Raw genomic sequence first — 22,186 nt, forward strand, 5'->3', positions numbered from 1 at the left:
CAACTCTATATAGCTGTTTGTTTGTAATGCTAATATGAATAAATGTTGTGTCTCAGATTCGGGCTTTTTTAAAAATTAATTCGGGCAAAAATCAGCCTGCCCCACTACAAAAATAGGAGCCCGTACACCTATGTTATTTATGTCTATCTTTCTATCTATCAATTTATCCATCTGTCTGTCAGTTTAATTTCCCACTCCTCATAGCTACCTATATGTAGCTGCCTACCTATTTGTGGTATTACTTTAATAATGGATACTGGTCACATATTACAAATGTTGCACCATCTCAGTGCAAATATGAAATTCACACCCATAATTAGGCAAAATAACTGAATCCTCCAATGTAATATATACTGTTCAATAAAGAAAACGACACTTTATTTCATTGTTTAAGTTATATCATATGCAAATCAAACACAAGGCATGTGCACATGTAACACTTGTATAAAAAAAGAAAAAAAAAAGAAAGTCAGGTGTGACTAATTCTGTTAGAGAGAACACTGTAAAACAATGTACTGCATTTTGTGTTAAGTGATGCTATAACACCAAGAATGCAGAGATGCAGTAATACATACAATTAATGCCTAGAATACAATGTACTGCATACTGCATATTTGCCATACTGCATAATGAGTAGCAGTATAAACACTGCCATAATGTTAATAGCAATATTGTATCACAGGCGTAGGAAGGTGCCAAAAAGTGGGGGAGGGGGCGCACACACACACACACACACACATATATATATATATAAATACATGTAAAAATATATAAAAACCATCCCTGCTGCTACAAAGTGGGGGGGGGGGGCACATGCCCCCTTGCCCCCCCCCCCCACCCCCACACTTCCTACACCAGTGTCTATTTTTCTTTGCAGTACCATATGTTAAATGATTAGATATGCTGTCTTCACCATGAGCAAAATCAAGGCGAGCTGAAGATCACTCTCCTGAAATAAAATGTATTAAACATTTTACCTCAAAGTGATCAATTTGCCACTCTCCTAAACTTTCCAGGTGAGTGTGAAGGGGAGAGCGAGTGATAACTCACTTTTTCTGGCAAAGACTGATAAGTCATTTATTACCATCGATACTCTATTTTCACAAAATGGTGAATATGCCAGTATCATATATACAAAGTTATGTCAATTATTTTGGTGCCATTTCTTGGTGCTGTATAATTAAAAGGTCAGGTCATAGGGTTTTACGTGCACATTCAGAACAAGCTGTTGTAGTGCACGACTGTCATGGGTGCAGATGCCAGCCTCGGCCAGCTCCTCCGTCCAGGACAGGAAAGGTTGGGGTGGGTGGAAAGGAAAGGAAATGTTTTAGTTAACGACGAACTCAACACATTTTATTTACAGTTATACTGCGTCGGACATATGGTTAAGGACCATACAGATTTTGAGAGAGAAAACCCGCTGTCACCACTTCATGGGCTACTCTTTTCGATTAGCAGCAAGGGTTCGTTTATATGTACCATCCCACAGACAGCATAACATATACCACGGCCTTTGATATACCAGTCGTGGTGCACTGGCTGGAGCGAAAAATAGCCCAATGGGCCCACTGACGGGGATCAATCCCATACCAACCCCGTCCCTGGGGTGGGTGGAAGAGGGGACCACCCGTGCTGGCAAATGCAAGGGAACACCAGCAGCCCGACCGGAATCGGTAGCAGGTGGGGGGCAAAATTAAAAGGTACTTAATTGGTCTGATTAATATTATAACACTGTAAGATAGTTCTGACTAAAACTTAGGTTCTTGTTTAAAATAAAAATGTCTTCTCAAACTTACATGTAGGTTCTTGCCTGAAATATTTTGTTTTATCTGGTTGTGTTAAGTATATTTATGTAAACATAATCACTGACAATTGTCTCTAATCCCCCGTCGGTGGACCCATTGGGCTATTTCTCGTTCCAGCCAGTGCTCCACAACTGGTGTAACAAAGGCTGTGGTATGTACTATCCTGTCTGTGGGATGGTACATATAAACGATCCCTTGCTGCTAATAGAAAAAGAGTAGCCCATAAAATGGCAACAGCAGGTTTCTTCTCTTCATATAAAAAGAAAGAAATGTTTTATTAAACGACGCACTCAACACATTTTTATTTACGATTATATGGCGTCAGACAGATTTTTGAGAGGAAACCTGCTGTCGCCACTACATGGGCTACTCTTTCCGATTAGCAGCAAGGGATCTTTTATTTGCACTTCCCACAGGCAGGATAGCACAAACCATGGCCTTTGTTGAACCAGTTATGGATCACTGGTTAGTGCAAGTGGTTTACACCTACCCATTGAGCCTTGCGGGGCACTCACTCAGGGTTTGGAGCCGGTATCTGGATTAAAAATCCCATGCCTCGACTGGGGTCCGAACCCAGTACCTACCAGCCTGTAGACCGATGGCCTAACCACGACACCACCTAGGCTGGTCCTCTCTTCATATCTGCGTGGTTCTTAACCATATGCCTGATGCCATATAACCATAAATAAAATGTGTTGAGTGCGTCGTTAAATAAAACATTTCCTTGGCTAGTGAATGTTGAGTCTGGACTTATCGACTGTAAGATAGTTTGTGACTTAAACTTACATGTAGGTTCTTGCCTGAAATATTTTGTTTGATCTGGTTGTGTAAAGTATATTTATGTAAGCATAATCACTGACACAACTGTCTCTAATCTCACAACCCAAAGTAGGTGCATGTGTAACAAATTATGTCATCTAGACCGTGGCAAGCAATGTTTCCAGGACAGAATGTTTTATTTGATAACACACTTGACATTATAATTATGGTTAGATGGCGTCAGACATGTGGTTAAAGACGACACAGATAATGAAAGAGGAAACCTGTTGCCACCACGCACTAAGCTACTCTTTTCAATTAGGATCATGGGAACAAACCCCGTTGGTGGGCCAACTATATCAAAGTCCATGGCATGTGTATATAAAAGATACCTTGCTACTAATGGAAAAATGTAATGAGTTTCCTCTCTAAGCTTAAATGTCAAAATTTTACAAAATGTTTAATGCTAAATTCTGGTATATACATCATTATGAGAGAGAAAGAGAGATACAGAGAGAGAGACAGAGAGAGAGAGAGAGAGAGAGAGAGAGAGAGAGAGAGAGAGAGAGAGAGAGAGAGAGAGAGAGAGAGAGAGAGAGAGAGAGAGAGAGAGAGAGAGAGAGAGAGGGAGGGAGGGAGGGAGCGAGAGAGAGAGAGAGAGAGAGAGAGAGAGAGAGAGAGAGAGAGAGAGAGAGAGAGAGAGAGAGAGAGAGAGAGTTAGAGAGAGAGAGAGAGAGAGAGAGAATCTGCTGCCACCATTTAGGCTACTCCTAGAGAAAAGCAGCAAAATATATTGTAAAAGACAAGACAGTATATACCATATCCTTTAATATTGCAGACATGAGTCACTAGATGAGGCATGAAACCTTTTCGATTCCACTGACATCTCAAGTGAGTGCCCTATGTCTGAGCTACATACATGTAACATACCCTGGGAATGAAAACTCCTGGATTTCTATAAACCTTAGGACAATTAAAGTCAAAGACACTAGTTTCAATTCATGAAAATGGACACTAAGTTTGGTTAATCTGCAAACCTGTTCACATTTGGATAAAGATACAAATGATCAAAACAAGAGTCTGATGCTGAAATGGAGAAATACTCGTCTCCATAACCATTACTTCTCAGAGGTAGTGGCATTTTTTAAAATATGAAAAATGTATTTCATAGGATGACCAGAAACTCTTTGGATATACACAAATCTACTCAATAAAATCTAAATTAAAAACAATTTCAATTATAAAAAAAACCCCAGCTCTAATAGTGAAAAATATGGTGTAGTGTTTAAAATTAGGGTCTGTCACTTTAAGTAATCAATGGATGTAAAAAAAAAAAATTAAAGTCTCGACCAAAAATATGATGCAATGTTTATAAGAAGAAAAATGGACTTTTAATAGATTACAACTTTCAAACAAGAAAACAATCTGGTTTATATTTCAACTTCCATTAAAAACGTAACAGTAATATTCCAGAAAAAGTAATAATAATATAATTGGTTAAAACAAGTTGTAAAAAAAAATTATCACTTGTTTGGAGTTAGGAAGTAAACTTCAAAATAAATGGCAACTACTGGAGTTTGCACCAAATGTTTCCCTCCTACAATAAACATGTCTGAACACAGTTATTAAGGCATAATCTATGTATTGCATGTGTAAGAAGCTAGTACAACATTCTTCAGTCAAGAATGTAGCATATTTTGAAAATTCATATTGCTATAAATCATAAATCTGATTTAAAAAAATTTTTTTTTTAAATTTATGGTTTACCCTATTTCCTCTATTAATATGACTCCTACGAACATTTGACTGGATATTTTTCAGAACATGTAAATACCAACATACAAGCAAAGGTTCAATAAATGGTAAATTTTATTATTCCATAAAAACATCCTATAATGTCACACATGAAATCTTTATAGAATATATAATGTATCCTTTTACAGGTAGTGGGTTTTTTTTTTTTTTGCTTGTTTTAAACCATATGGATAACAATAAAATAGTAATTAATTGAAAAAAAGAAAGAAAGAAAGAAATGTTTTATTTAACGACGCACTCAACACATTTTATTTACGGTTATATGGTGTCAGACACATGGTTAAGGACCACGCAGATTTTGAGAGGAAACCCGCTGTCGCCACTACATGGGCTACTCTTCCGATTAGCAGCAAGAATCTTTTATTTGCACTTCCCACAGGCAGGATAGCACAAACCATGGCCTTTGTTGAACCAGTTATGGATCACTGGTCGGTGCAAGTGGTTTACACATACCCATTGAGCCTTGCGGAGCACTCACTCGGGGTTTGGAGTTGGTATCTGGATTAAAAGTCCCATGCCTTGACTGGGATCTGAACCCAGTACCTACCGGCCTGTAGACCGATGGCCTACCACGACGCCACCGAGGCCGGTAAATTAATTGAAAAAGAATTTAAGTGTACTGAAAACTGAAATTATAAAATGTTTAAAAACAGATTCTCAGTTTCTTGGTTGTTTTTTAAAGACAAAAATCAATTATCCATAATATTTCTAAACTAGAAAGCTACATTCATTGGGATTTTGTTTATTTTTTAAAAACATTTTTGTGATTTGGGCTACAAGACTTATACCATAGATATTTCTAAACCAGAAACCCATGGACATTACATGTGTATGTACTACATGTATTATTTTAAACCACCATTCAAGTCTTATACCACAGATGTCAGAAACCCATGGGTATTACTGTTAATATTATTTTAAACAACCATTCTGGTCTTGTACCACAGATGTCTAAACCAGAAAGCCATGGGTATTACTGTTAATATTATTTTAAACAACCATTCAGGTCTTGTACCACAGATGTCTAAACCAGAAAGCCATGGGTATTACTGTTAATATTATTTTAAACAACCATTCAGGTCTTGTACCACAGATGTCTAAACCAGAAAGCCATGGGTATTACTGTTAATATTATTTTAAACAACCATTCAGGTCTTGTACCACAGATGTCTCAACCAGAAACCCATGGGTATTACTGTTACTATTATTTTTAAACAACCATTCAGGTCTTGTACCACAGATGTCTAAACCAGAAAGCCATGGGTATTACTGTTAATATTATTTTAAACAACCATTCAGGTCTTGTACCACAGATGTCTAAACCAGAAAGCCATGGGTATTACTGTTAATATTATTTTAAACAACCACTCAGGTCTTGTACCACAGATGTCTAAACCAGAAAGCCATGGGTATTACTGTTAATATTATTTTAAACAACCATTCAGGTCTTGTACCACAGATGTCTAAACCAGAAAGCCATGGGTATTACTGTTAATATTATTTTAAACAACCACTCAGGTCTTGTACCACAGATGTCTAAACCAGAAAGCCATGGGTATTACTGTTAATATTATTTTAAACCACCATTCAAGTCCTGCACCACATCTATCTCTAAACCAAATCCCTATTGTTTTACTTTTACATGTAGCCACTATTATTTTAAACCACCTTTCAAGTCCTGCACCACATCTATCTCTAAACCAAATCCCTATTGTTTTACTTTTACATGTAGCCAGTATTATTTTAAACCACCTTTCAAGTCCTGCACCACATCTATCTCTAAACCAAATCCCTATTGTTTTACTTTTACATGTAGCCACTATTATTTTAAACCACCTTTCAAGTCCTGCACCACATCTATCTCTAAACCAAATCCCTATTGTTTTACTTTTACATGTAGCCACTATTATTTTAAACCACCTTTTTTGAGCTGAAAAAGTTTGTTTGTTTTGTTTATAATGACAGCACTAGAGCACATTGATTTATTAATTATCACTATGGGATATCAAACATTTGGTAATTGTAACATATAGTCTTAGAAATGAAACCCGCTACATTTTTCCACTAATAGCAAGGGCTCTTTTATATGCACTGTCCCAAAGACAGGATAGCACATACCATGGTCTTTAATATACCAGTCATGGTGCACTGGCTGAATGTCTAAATCAGAAACCCATGGGCATTATTGTTACTATTATTTTAAACAACCATTCAGGTCTTGCACCACATCTATCTCTAAACCAAATCCCTATTGTTTTACTGTTACATGTAACCAGTATTATTTTAAACCACCATTCAGTTTCAGGTAAAAAAGTTTGTTTTGTTTAATGACACCACTAGAGCACACTGATTTAATTATAGGCTATGGGATGTAAAACAAAAAGGTAATTGTTACATATAGTCTTAAAAAGAAAACCCAGTACATTTTCCCATTAGTAACAAGGGATCTTTTATATGCACCATCACACAGCCAGAAAAGCTCATACCACGGCCTTTGATATACCAGTCGTGGTGCACTGGCTGGAATGAGAAATAGCCCCAATGGGCCCACCGACAGTGATTGAATCCAGACTAACCGCACATCAGGGAAGTGCTTTACCACTGGGCTACATCCCGCCCCTCTTCTATTCCTGTTACTATTATCATAAAGCACCATTCAGTTGGAGCTGAAAGTCTCACTGTTAGACATGGTAAATCTGCTGAGTTGACACAAAGTGTCCTACATGCCTCACCAGGCTCTGAAACCCAATCTCTGGAGACAAACCTGGAACCCAATACAGAATCAGAGAGTTTAGCATCTGAGAAAATATAATTACAATAACATGCTGAAAAAAAGGTTAAATATAGATTTCAGGTCGCAAGAATGTGAAACATCTTAATTTCAAACATGAAAACAATTTAGAGAATGCCCTAATTAAAACAGAATTCTGAAAGCCAATTACTTCAAAAGGACTTACTCATGTTTAAACAGTTGGAACAAAATTTCACAGAAATGTCCACCAGGCTTAAACAGCAATCATTTTTTATCATCAGCCTATATGAAGAATGAAGTATGCAGGGATGGTAATTTTTCATTCAAATATTCCTCCATCTATAAACATTTTTAAGAAACAAAGAAAAAATATTTCTGGGTAGTATGGGTATTTGCCTATTAATTAAAGTCATTCCATATCTACAATGAAGAAATCCAATCAATTAAAACTAGACCATTATACTGTGACCTTTAATTATCCCATTCCTTACCAAACTTTAAGTCAGAAAACAATTTGATGGTAGTTAATAAAAACAAAACATCCCTACTAGGTGGTTATGGGTTTCAAATCTTTTGTAATAGGACACTGCTTTTTACGGTCTTTGACAAATTTTAAACAGGAATTCTCTTACTATAATCTTTCTAAAAAATTATCCATCAATTTCCAAGATGTTAAGTTTCATAGTTTTACACTTTGTAAGTTCTGGAAGAAACCTTGCTTACTGCATCAAAATTCTTCCTCCATACAAGAGAATGAATTAAAAATCAGACCATTTACTGTAACTGTGTATAAAAGTATATGTGTAAGATGATGGAATAAAAACAATAGAATACAGTCAATGTTTAGTTTGTTTAACGACACCACTAGAGCACAGTCATGGTGCACTGGCTGGAAAGAGAAATAGCCCAGTCATGGTGCACTGGCTGGAATGAGAAATAGCCCAATGGGCCTACTGACAGGGATCGATTCTATATAGACCATGCATCATGCAAGAGCTTTACCACTGGGTTATGTCCCAGCATGAATAGCAAGGTTTCCACAGACAGGATAGCACATACCATAGCATTTTATATACTAGTTGTGGTGCACTAGCTAGAAAGAGAAATAGCCCAATGGGCCCACTGACAGGGATCAATCCTATGCTGACCGCAGATCAGACAAGTGCTTAACCACTGAGCTATGTCCCAGCATGAATTAAAAATGAGACTGTAACTATGTATAAAAGTATATGTTTAAGATGGTGGAATGAAAACAATATAACACAGAGTGAGAAATGAAAGCCGTATGTGACTGTATGTCCCACTGCTCACCTAGATGTGCACAAACCAAGAGGAATGTGAACAATGGAACTGGGCTAGCACTCTCTCCACATAATAGGCACACCACAATGACACACATGTGGTGAACCAAATTTATTAAAATACCAGCGTGAAATCTGAAACACGTGAATATGTACAGATGGGCCATGTCTTATTCACAAAATGAATGAAGACAAATTTAACGGTCTGTGTTTAAAGTTGAGATTTAAATTTTTAAAATCTAATGAGGAAAAAATTAATATTAGGCCAAAAATTGACTATAGTGAAACCTGTCTAAACCAGACCCTGAATAAACAGGATTAGTATCCAAACCAGCAAAGTTTCATGGTCCCGAATTTTCTAAATTCTAAAACATGTCCCTCTAAACACCGAATCCTGTCTAAATTGGATAAATATCAAGTCCCTAACATGATCCGGTTTAAACAGGTTTCACTGTAGTTCATTAGAAAAACAAACCCGTTCCTAAAACTACTGGCGACGCCCATGGTGACTGATGTGTATAGACTGTATATGTTTATGTGCACACGTGTATATATGTATGTATCACATCCTTTCCTCTATCCCATTGGATCCAACATTGTATCTTCTTCCTTTGTGTTGGGGAGGGACCTAGCCCAGTGGTAAAGTGCTTGCTTGATGTGTCATCAGTCTAGGATCGATTCTTGTCAGTGGGCCCATTGGGCTATTTCTCATTCCATCCAGTGCACCATGACTGGTATATCAAAGGCCGTGGTATGTGCTATCCTCTCTGTAGGATGGTGCATATAAAAGATCCCTTGCTGCTAATCAAAAAGAGTAGCCCATGAAGTGGCTACAGCGGGTTTTCTCTCTCAGTATCCGTGTGGTCCTTAACCATATGTCTAGACACCATATAACCATAAATAAAATGCGTTGAGTACGTTGTTAAATAAAACATTTCCTTCCTTCCTTCCAACAATTCTTCTTCCTTTCCGTTACACAGTGTGTGAAATTATGTAAATTGTAAATTCATTGATTAATACTGTTTAGTATTTATGCACCATTTACTTTAAGGCTTATATACACTGGATGCGGAACTTGCTTAAGGTCTAACTGATGTGTCTGCAGCTTGTACTTTGGGCATGTACACCATGTATGATTATTTTATTGCAGCTTGCTGAATGCATTTTGCAGATGCACGATTCCAGTCTAGACGCTATCATTAGGACTAATGTATTTCAATTTTTTTAAAGCCAAACTGCACGCATGTGTCACATCCAGTCTACCGGTATATGAACCTTCACAAATCTTACAAAAGATAAATACTGATAAATTTGTTTTCCACTCTATTTAGTTAATTTATATGTAACATTTGTTATTTACTGGTACAGAATAAGTAAATAAGCGTAAAAACCCCCAGAAAAGTATGCGATTTTCTAAAAAACAACATTTCAAGATAAACTGCAAACTGCAATATATTTAATGAAAGCAAAACTCTGACATGTGGCAAGGTTATCCACTTTGAATGTATTTTCCTTCCTGTCATGTGACCTTGTTTCACAATGCACAAAAAGAGACCAGCAACAGTAAAAATGTTCTTGCCCTGGTGGCAAAATGGTCATATACTGGGTCTCAAAGGTCGCTTGGCAAAGACTACGTCTTGTCCTCAGTACATGTGAAAGGCCAACAAAATTCACAGGTCTGTTTCTGAGTGTTTTCTAAGCCCATAAAGATTCCACGAACCCCAGGTCCAGGTGATACTGAGATGGATCTTCAGCATTAAAGGTGGGATCTAGCTCAGTCAGTGGGAGAAGGAAGCAAGGAAATGTTTTATTTAATGACGCACTCAACACATTGTATTTATGGTTATATGACATCAGACATATGGTTAAGGACCACAAAGATACTGAGAGAGGAAACTTGCTGTCGCCATTTCATGGGCTGCTCTTTTCGATTAGCAGCAAGGGATCTTTTATATGCACCATCCCACAAACAGAATAGTACATACCATGACCTTTGTCACACCAGTTGTGGAGCACTGGCTGGAACGAGAAATAGCCCAATGGGGCCACCAACAGGGATCGATCCTAAACCGACTGCACATCAAGCGAGCGCTTTACCACTGGGCTACATCCCGCCCTCAGTACATGTGAAAGGCCAACAAATTTCACAGGTCTGTTTCTGGGTGTTTTCTAAACTCACAAAGATTCCACAAACTCCAGGTCCAGGTGATACTGAGATGGATCTTCTGCATTAAAGGTGGGATCTAGTTCAGTCGGTGGAGTGAGGTGCTTGGGTCGAAGGATCAAATCCCCTCAGTGGACCTATTCTCTCATTGTTTTTTTTTCTTTCATCCCAACCAGTGCCCCATAACTGGTATATTAAAGGATGTGGTATGTGCTGTCCCACCTTTGGAAAAATGCATATAAAAGATGCTAATGGAAAAATGTAGCAGGTTTTCTCTGAAGACTGTGTCAGAATCACAAATGTTTAACATCCAATAGTCGATGATGAATCAGTCAATGTGCTTTATAGGTGACATTAAAAAAACAAAGTTTACTTTCATCTGTATCATACATACTGGTAGTAGTTTGATTTTTCCCCTCAATATCTTTTGCCTACAAAATTCAAATACTATTTCAAGGATTCTAGATAGTTGAGATGAATTTGTATGTTATAAAGATAGTTTCTAGAAATCTGGCAGGAGTTCAAGGTAATTTCCAAAGTATTAAGATATCATGAAAAATACAACTTAAAGAGATAAAAAAGGACTTTGTTTATCAAGGGAGGAGTCTTTCCCCTTGAAACATACTTGAATTTGCATTGAAAACTGAAATTACATATATATTATATAAAGTAATCCAGCTCGAATTATAGCACAGTGGAAACTGAAACTGAAAGTTAAAACATGCTCTAAGGTGGCCAGCCCACACAAATGATAACCCAGCAGATAGCCCAGATAAGTACATGTAATAGATTGTTACAGTCGATTAAAGCCACAGTTTAAGTATCTTCTGTCTGTGACTGACTCGGCATGTTTTAATTTTTTCCAGAATTTAAAGTGTAACCTTGGTGTACACAACATAAAGAGATGGAAATTATATCTAGGTTGTATAAGAGAAGAAATCCATTAAATAAAATAGAATTTAATTTTTTTTTGCTGTTATCAATAAAAGTCTTTGAAATAATTTTCGCACAGACATGAAAGTACATATAAATGATATTAATGCGTAGGCTAAGGTAGTAGGGCACAATATGGAGGGTACAGTTGTCTTATCCCACTACTTCACTGAACTTTGAAGATTATGCTCCCACTGAAAGATTATGGCCCCACTGAAAGATTATGGCCCCAATCAAAGATTATGGCCCCAATCAAACATTAGGCACTGCCTGCCCCTACTGAAAGGAAAATTATGTTGTGACATTTTCCAACACCTGTGTAAACTAAAAAGGATTATAGTATATTTCATTCCTATAATAGTTATGGGGCGGGATGTAGCCCAGTAGTAAAGCGCTTGCTTGATGTGCGGTCAGTCTAGGATCAATCCCTGTAGGTGGGCCCACTGGGCTATTTCTCGTTCTAGCCAGTGCACCACGACTGGTATGTCAAAGGCCGTGGTATGTGTTATCCTGTCTGTGGAATAGTGCATATAAAAGATCCCTTGCTACTAATGGACAAATGTAGTGGGTTTCCTATATAAGACTGTATGTCAGATTTGCCAAATGTTTGACATCCAATAGCTGATGATTATTAAATCAATGTGCTCTAGTGCTGTCGTTAAACAAAACAAACTTTAAATTTACATAATAATTATAAACCTACAATTATGACAAATCACTTGTTAAAAAGACCAAAAAATAAATATGGCACTGGATTTTATCACATGTAGGTAATAAATTTCAATATTTCATTCAGTGAGTGCTTGAGACATGGCGAAACGGTTTCAATGTACTGGGTTCTTCAAGTTGCAAGAAATATTCCAAGAAATTGGAATTGGATCCCCAGTAAATGGGTTCTAGATCACAGAAAGCTGGTAGTGGTGGATGTTTTTTATGTCTTTTTTTTTTCCTTAATTTTTTTTAATCTCTGCCTTTGAGTCCTCTAGGATCACAGTTCAACGACTAAAACAGAAAAACGTCTGTGAATTCTTTGAGATCTAGTCCCAAGGCATGCATGTGGAACATGGAGTAGCTTAGGCTTCATTTGTAAGGTGCTCAGGGTCACGTGTGGTTGACATGAAAATAAACCTGAAGCCGATCTTATCAGATACATACAATTTTACGCCACTGAAGTTACCAGTTGTGGGGTTTAAGACTCACAGACCATTAAGTGCTAGGTAAACAGGTACAACATGTCTCAATTATACAATTACTACATGTGTGTGTGTGCAGATACAAAATGTATGAAACAATACTGTATATTAAAATGCATAAAATGCAACAACAGTGAAACCAGTCAAAATGGCTACTCTATTAATCATCCGTGGTAGGATCTATAGCTCACTTGATAGAGCACTTGCCGGAGGTGATTGCGTCCAACCCCTGCAATTGTCCATGGCAAACGGCTTTGCCCTGAAGGAACTGTTTTATTTAACGATGCACTCAACACATTATATTTATGGTTATATTGCATCAGACATATAAAGAAAGAAAGAAATGTTTTATTTAACGATGCACTCAACACATTTTATTTACGGTTATATGGCATCAGACATATAGTTATGGACCACACAGATATTGTGAGAGGAAACCCACTGTCTCCACTTTATGGGCTACTTTTTTATTAGCAGCATGGGATCTTTTATATGCACCATCCCATAGTACATACCACAGCCTTTGATATACCACTCATGGTGCACTGGCTGGAACGAGAAATAGCCTTATGGGCCCACCGACGGGAATCGATCCCACACTGACTGCACATCAAGCTAGCGCTGTACCACTGGTCTACGTCTCGCCCGCTATGCCATGAACATTGCTGTGGAGATTTTAATTCTTTACAGCACTTATTTAGCTGTGGACTATATTAAAAAAATATCCATGGCATGTTTTTGCTGGGGTTGGGGTTATAGGATCAAACCTTCTTGGGGACCCATTCCTTGCTTGGATTTTTTCCCCATCTCAAATAGTTCTCTAGGCCTGGTATATCAAAGGCGGCCATGGTATTTCCTGTCCTGTCTGTGGAAAAGTGCTTATACAGGATTCTTTTGCTGATAATGCACAAATATACCAGATTTCTTTTAAGATTATGTTAAAACATTATCAAATGTTTGACATCCAGTAGCCGATGATTAATACATCAATGTGTTCTTGTGGTTTCATTAAATAAAATAAACTTGAAACTAATAATTAGCCATCTGTGTTAAAAGGCCATATAACTTTTTATTCCAACAAGATATCTATATAGTACTCTCTGGTTACTTTTATTAAAAGGGCAGTCTGTAAGGTTTTTTTCGTGAAATTTAAAGATTATACCTTGAATTACTACCTACAGTTAAATCCAAATAAATTCATATACAACTATTTTAAAATGTATATTATTGCAAAATGCTAAAAGTACAAGGGTGACCAACAGGATAATGCATGACATCACAGTTTGAAATTTGAATCACACCTCCATAACAAAAGAGAAATCGCTGTGATGAAGATTTTCTGCGTGATTCATATTTTTGGCCACAATTTTTGAGACATCCACCATTTACATTTTGTGGTAACATATAACAATTTTCATACTGTTGGGTTAATTATGCATATAATATATGTGAGATAGATTAATTTGTTATAAATGCACATAAAAATAGCAGAATGTGAAACCTGCAACTGTGACAATGTACCTTTGAGCATCAAAGTGGACAACTGCCATAAAGAGTCTATTTTATAAATGCTCTTTTAAATGGCTATATTTACTGTAACACAGGTCTGACTCTTTCTAACTGCAGCATTACAATCTCCATGGTACATTGGCCAAATCAGATTTTATTTTGTTTATTTTGTTTAACAACACCACTGGAGCACATCGGCTACTGGATGTTAAACATTTGGTAATTCTGACTTATAGTCATCAGAAGAAACCCGCTACATTTTTCCTAATGCAGCAAGGGAGCTTTTATATGCACTTTCCCACAGACAGGAAAACACACACCACGGCCTTTGTCCAGTTGTGGTGCACTGGTTGGAATGAGAAAAAACCCAATCAGCTGAATGGATCCACCAAGGTGGTTCGATCCTGTGACTCAAGCACCTCAAGTGAGCACTCAACCGACTGAGCTAAATCCCACCCCAAATCAGATTTAAGACTGGTAGGTGATGGGTTCATATCCCAGAGCTGGTACATAGCTCAGTGTAGGCCTATATATAAGGCCAGTAAACTGACTTCTCTCTCACCAATAACTAACAGCTAAGTAACCACTGCCCTGGACATATAGCCCAAAACATTGAGGTCTGTCTCCAGCAAAGAGTGCTTGAACTTCAACAGGACACAAGCATGAAAATAAACTGAAATGAACGAATGACCTAGTCCTTAAAGTTCCAACATGCACGGTTTCACAAATCCAATAGCCTTCAGTCTCGGCTAGTGAATATTTGGTCTGGACTAGTGGAAATTATCTACTGTATTACTATAATGCATTGGACAATAGCCAAAGCTTCTGTGATGGCTGGTAACATTCTTAAACAATTGTCGAACACTGCAATATGCCTGGAAAAATATGTAACACACCATTTACTTCAATTAAATAGGGCATTATCTAATCCCTGCAATTAAGAAAATGTCTACAGCAAAAACACATGCTGTGAAAAAAAAATCAAATATAGTCCACAGCAAAAAAAAAGTGTCGTAGTGAATTAAAAACTCCATGGCAATCTCCATGGACAATTGCAGGGGTTGATTGTTAATGCAATTATGATCTTCTAGACAGTTATCTTAGTAAACCATAAAATGTATAGTTTACTATGATAATAATTTTTAAAAATTCCCATTTATTACAACCAGGGTTTCTAGATTATGGTAGCCCCACTCCCATGGCTAGTGATATTCAATGTAGGGCTAGTAAATAACTACTATTGCCATGCTCGACGGGGCTTCTAGATTATGGTAGCCCCACTCCCATGGCTAGTGATATTCAATGTAGGGCTAGTAAATAACTACTATTGCCATGCCTGATGGCTAGTTAATTTTTTTTGGTCAAATGTTGCAGTTAAGTCCATTATGTAAATATGAATATCCCAACCCACTAATGTTAGTGTTTTTAAGTTATATCTCCCTCTTTAGGTGACATATCTGATTATTACTATTATTTAGTAAAATTGTATTAATAAAGTAGAGAAGGGCTAGTGAATGTTTAACGGTGGCTAGTAAAAATCACTGATCCCATGGCTAGTGGATTTTATAAACATTTTAGAAGCCCTGTATTACAATATAACATCATCCCACTGGTCCACAAGTAGCAACAGGTGTTTGTTCATTTCTCGATGAACATAAAAATTATGTCGTCAGGGAACGTCATATCTGATGGCGTCATTTTATATGGGCAAGTTGTCTTATTTAGCGTTATTGTTTATGGACCAAAAATAATTCAAAACAAAGTATGAATGTTTAGTGTTATTATTAGCAAGTATGATTCAAATTTAATTATAAATATTGTCTGTTATTTCTTTTACGTTCATCTGGGCATAAAAAAATAAAAATCATACCCTGATGAACATAAAAGAAATAACAGACAATCCTTACATACTGAAATGTTAAAGATCTAATAGTTAAAGGCAATATGACAGAATACACTTTACGATGTACCCGGTAACATGCGTGTGTATTGCACACACATGTGGAACCTGCAAATGGCAGCCAAATATCAGTCCTAAATTTAGAATAACTTAACAGTTGTCAGAGCAGGTCAGGTCAGGTCAGAGTGTTTAATGTACACATTCAGAACAAGCTGTTGTGGGGCACGCTGGTCCTGAGCACAGGTGCCGGCTCCTCTGTACCAGGACAGGAAAGAGGTGGGTTGGAGGGGGGACCGCCTGCACTGGCTGGTGAAAGGGAGCACCAGCAATCTGGTAACAGGCGGAGGGTGGTATGGTGCTATGGAATTTGGAAAGTCCCGTAGGATTAAGCCAAAGCGAATGGGTGCACCATTTTGTGAAAGAAATTAGGCATAATTTTGAACAGTCCACCAAAAATAAAAAATAGGGAGCTACGTATAGTTGTCAGAGCAAACATTACTGTAACTTATATTCTACAGATGCAACACTGAATAAATAAGAAGTCACTGGTTAATAATAATTCATAGTTCATTAATAGTTTTAGTATTAAAATCATATACATGTATTAACAAGCATTCAGAGAGGCCTGCTAAAGTAATACATGTTCCCTACTGGGCCCAACGTATCTAGAGCCGTAACTCTGTCAAACCTGATCTGATAAAGTTATACACTTTCAGCTCAATATCTCAAGGCATTGCAAAAAAAAAGTGGATTTGTTTTTAATCTCCTAAATTCAAAGGCAATAACTCTGTCACAAGTTGGTAAATTGCCATGAGATTTAAACTTGATCTTTAACAGTACATAATAAAACTATAAAAAACATCTCACGGATGGATGGATGGATGATCAGACAGACTGACGTAGACAGACAGAATGACGGATATGAAACCTACAGTCCCCTCCGGTTGGACTGGTCAGGGACTAGTAACTTATTTCCACTAATACAGACAGGCAAAGTTGCTGTGTCTGAATATTTAATATTCCAAAGATTTATCTATTTATGTGTGAATATTGTTAAAATCTGAGGACAAATGAAAAACAACAAAAGAATGAAATTGTACTTGTAAAAAATAGCTCAAACTTCCAATCCAAGATAAGGGAAGCAACCTACTGTCACTGACAGGATTTACATTTTAACATTTAATAACAAAACATTTTAAACAAAACATATTGAGGTGTCTGTCCAGCATAGCATGCTTGCATCTTAATCACATATCACATTAGAAAGAAAGAAAAAATGTGAAAAGGTGTATGTAATGTTAGTCTAGACTCTAAAGTTTTTACATTTTGTAAGTATGGGCCAAGCTAGATTGGATTGAATAAAATATTAACATGCCTACATCCAATTAAGGTTCAAGCACGTCTCTCCTGGGCACAATCTCTGACTTAGGAAGTGACTGGATCTGAGACGAGGAGGGGGGGGTGGGGTTGTGAATTGAAAATGGGACAGAATTTTGGAATAGTAATTAGTGAAAAAGATATATATATATTTGTTTTAATTAAAAAGTTAACTAACCAAAAACAAGCCAAGCTAGAGCACTGGCTGGAATGATAAATAGTCAAATATGGGCCCACTGATGGAAAGAAAGAAAGAAATGTTTTATTTAACGATGCACTCAACATATTTTATTTACGGTTATATGGTGTCAGACATATGGTTACGGATCACACAGATGTTGAGAGAGAAACCTGCTGTCGCCATTTCATGGGCTACTCTTTTTGATTAGCAGCAAGGGTTCTTTTATATGCACCATCCCACAGACAGGGTAGTACATACCACGGCCTTTGATATACCAGTCATGGTGCACTGGCTGGAATGAGAAATAGCCCAGTGGGCCCATCGATGGGGATTGATCCCAGACCGACCATGCATCGAGCGAGCGCTTTACCACTGGGCTACGTCCCGCCCCAGGCCCACTGATGGAGTTCGATACTAGATTGATCATTCATTAGTCAAGCACTTTACCACTGGGCTACATCCCGCCCCAGGCCAACTGATGGAGTTCGATACTAGATTGATCATTCATTAGTCAAGCACTTTACCACTGGGCTACATCCCGCCCCAGGCCAACTGATGGAGTTCAATACTAGATTGATCATTCATTAGTCAAGCTCTTTATCATTGGGTTATGTCCAAGCTCTTCATATTTAGAAAATACAAATATTGCTTCTTTGTAAAACAGGATTTCCTAAATATTCACATGCACTGATTTGTTACTCCACCTCCAGTGATATTAACTACAACCCTCAATACATTATTCACAAAACAGCATTGTTTTTGCTGAAAAGGTTTTTCTGAATATTCTCATGCACTATTCTTGTTATGCTTGTTATCCCTACTTACATCTGAACATGACAATGCATCAACTGGTACACCAGAGCAAGGAGACATTAGCCCCTTACCTTTAATAGGTCTGGCCCCAAAATATTACTAATATTCATTTACCTAAAGAAATGGCAATGAAAAAAGAAAAATAGTATGACCATAATTAATATGAATGTATATAGTCATGAATAAGTCTGTCTGATAAATAAAAACAAAAACATCAGTACAACTAATTGGTACTGAAATTTTTGTTGTTGACAGATTACTAATATATTTAACTGTGTTTGTACAAAACAATGGAATTTAATTTTGTTGTTGACAGATTACTAATGTATTTAACTGTGTTTGTACAAAACAATGGAATTTAATTTTGTTGTTGACAGATTACTAATGTATTTAACTGTGTTTGTACAAAACAATGGAATTTAATTTTGTTGTTGACAGATTACTAATGTATTTAACTGTGTTTGTACAAAACAATGGAATTTAATTTTGTTGTTGACAGATTACTAATGTATTTAACTGTGTTTGTACAAAACAATGGAATTTAATTTTGTTTACCATTTATGAAAAAATGGGGTTTTTTTTACCACGGTAAGAAAAAGCACCATAATATGAAATTATGGTAAACTATGTTATATTTACTTTGTCTAAAGTTAAAGTTAGTTTTGTTTAACAGCACCACTAGAGCACATTGATTTATTAATCATCGGCTATTGGATGTTAAACATTTGGTAATTTCGACATATAGTCTTAGAGATGAAACCCAATACATTTTTCAAGTATCAAGGGATCTTTTATATGCATCATCCAACAGACAGGATAGCACATACCTACTTTGTTTAAAGCCAAAACAATTGTCCTGAGAGTGATCATAGTTGACCTTATGCCTGTCCCCTTACACGGCTGAATAAATAAATAAAAAATCTTGAATAATGCAAGAAACTTCATTTTAAAACATTTAATTTGCAAAATTAACTGGGGATGATTTTCAATACATATTTAAAAAATTAAAAATGTATTAATAATTTTCTAATTCCTACTAAAAAAATTTTTTAAAGATTAATCCTGACTGATACAGTACAAATTATTTCTTTATTCACTGAATCAATTTATGGAAGGTTAGATATTTAATACAGCAGAATTCTTGTGTAAATACAAAGTCCTACCTAGTAACTTGAGAATAATACTTTACAAAATGATTGGCTATAAAAAAAAAAAAAAATATTCATGATATCTGCAATTGTAATTGTAACAAATTATTTGATTGGATCATACTTTTGATCCCACAATTCGGTACTTGACATGATGTTTATATATTCAAACATACATATATATATATATATATATACCAAAAGTATGCATCATAAAAAATGCATTTAAAAGTTGTATTTACCAACATCAAATGACATGACTTTTACTTGTTGAATGCTTGAAATTGTATTTAAAATCTTCTGGGAGAGCATATTCTAAGAATCTCCATAGAACTTTGGGCATTTTGCAACATCAATCTCAGCCTGTGCATCCCTGTACAATAAAGCAATAAAGCAACAAAACAGGAAAGGTGGGAGAAATATCACATAAATACACAATTTATTAGTACAGGTCTTTCAACCACAGACGGAATGGCTAGCTTACCTTTTGGAAGTTTGACATTGCTGTTCTGTGCACCTGACGCAGTGGACCAGAAAAGCAGCAGAGAAAACAGTATCACAATATTCAGACGTTGTCGCAAAGCCTTTAATCCCATGCCAAGGATGTGAAGATTCCCTAAAGTCTCTCCATGCATGATGTCAATTATTAAAACTGCATCCCTCCTACACACAACTTTTCAAACCTACTCCTTCCTTCCTTCCTTCCCTCTCTCTCTCTCTCTCTCTAGCTCTCCCTCGCTCTCTCTTTCCTAGCCAGGTTTTTCTTCAAATTGTTGACTATATCCTATGAGAAGGACATACTGTGTGCACTGTAAAGTCCTACCAGCACTCTCTTGTTGCCCTCGCGTCTCAGAATCACGAGCTGCAAAACAGAGAACTGATTTCCCACAAAGAGAATGGGAATGGTAAAAAAGACTGCTGACGTGGTGCCAGTGCCACAGGCCTTGCAACTCACCAAAACTTTCAGAGTCGGTTAGCTGGCTGGTTGGTCACAGCCTTGCATGGGGTTCTTTGAAAAAACTATTTATTGAATTTTTCTGGACAAAATGGTTTCTCTTAAAGGTATACTCACTGTTGGATTGGTTTATTTACACACAAAAATTGTATATTCTGCTGGTTGGTCACAGCCTTGCATGGGGTTCTTTGAATAAAAAACAAACATTTATTGAATTTTTTTTCTAGACAAAATAGTTTCTCTTAAAGGTATACTCATTTGAGAATTTTTTTTTTTTTTTTTTTTTTTTAAAGAAAAAAAATTCATATTTTGCTGGTTGGCCTTTCATCATGCAAACCCCCAAAACATCAACAGAGTTAACAGTAAGAAATATGTAACAACAACCCAGTATACTAATTAGTTAGGTCTTATTAGTTGAGAACTATATGGTAAAAGTGATACTTATCTTACAGTTTTTGATAAACCAGACATGGAGGACTGGTTAGAAAGTGTAATTACCCCCAGACAGTAAAAGTGTATTTTGTTTAGCAACACTGGATGTCAAACACCTGATGATTCTCACACAGACTTCAGAGGAAACCCACTACATTTTTCCATTAGGAACAAGCGATCTTTTATATGCACCTTCCCTTAGACAGGATAGCACACACCATGTAATTGATATTCCAGTAGTAGGGCACTGGCTGGGACAGGAAAAAACCGACAATGGGTCTGCCAAGCATGTTCAGTACTATGACCCAAGCACCTCAGATGAATGCTCTGCCAACTGAGCTAAATCCTGTACCAGAAATGTCAAAACTGAAATAATTTCTTAAGCACTATTTAGAAACATGTTTTAAACACAGAACTCAACCCAGCTCTGAGAGATACTGCTATTTAGAAACATGTTTTAAACACAGAACTCAACCCAGCTCTGAGAGATACTGCTATTTAGAAACATGTTTTAAACTCAGAACTCAACCCAGCTCTGAGAGATACTGCTATTTAGAAACATGTTTTAAACACAGAACTCAACCCAGCTCTGAGAGATACTGCTATTTAGAAACATGTTTTAAACTCAGAACTCAACCCAGCTCTGAGAGATACTATTTAGAAACATGTTTTAAACACAGAACTCAACCCAGCTCTGAGAGATACTGCTATTTAGAAACATGTTTTAAACACAGAACTCAACCCAGCTCTGAGAGATACTGCTATTTAGAAACATGTTTTAAACACAGAACTCAACCCAGCTCTGAGATACTGCTATTTTGAAACATGTTTTAAACACAGAACTCAACCCAGCTCTGAGAGATACTGCTATTTTGAAACATGTTTTAAACACAGAACTCAACCCAGCTCTGAGAGATACTGCTATTTAGAAACATGTTTTAAACACAGAACTCAACCCAGCTCTGAGAGATACTGCTATTTAGAAACATGTTTTAAACTCAGAACTCAACCCAGCTCTGAGAGATACTATTTAGAAACATGTTTTAAACTCAGAACTCAACCCAGCTCTGAGAGATACTGCTATTTAGAAACATGTTTTAAACTCAGAACTCAACCCAGCTCTGAGAGATACTATTTAGAAACATGTTT

General features: G+C 36.7%; 1 protein-coding gene across 1 annotated transcript in view; it reads right to left on the reverse strand.

Moving 5' to 3' along the window:
- LOC121382760 (collagen alpha-1(I) chain-like) overlaps positions 1 to 20,628 on the reverse strand; it is a 118,559-nt gene extending 97,931 nt beyond the window's left edge. Inside the window, exon 1 of the mRNA XM_041512339.1 lies at positions 20,135 to 20,628. Within this exon, the coding sequence (XP_041368273.1) occupies positions 20,135 to 20,285 (151 nt within the window). The 5' untranslated portion in view covers positions 20,286 to 20,628. The remainder of the gene's footprint in view (positions 1 to 20,134) is intronic.
- Positions 20,629 to 22,186: the final 1,558 nt, after the last annotated feature.

This window comes from Gigantopelta aegis, chromosome 10 (genome assembly GCF_016097555.1).
Source record: "Gigantopelta aegis isolate Gae_Host chromosome 10, Gae_host_genome, whole genome shotgun sequence".
NCBI classification, from domain to species: Eukaryota; Metazoa; Mollusca; class Gastropoda; order Neomphalida; family Peltospiridae; genus Gigantopelta; species Gigantopelta aegis.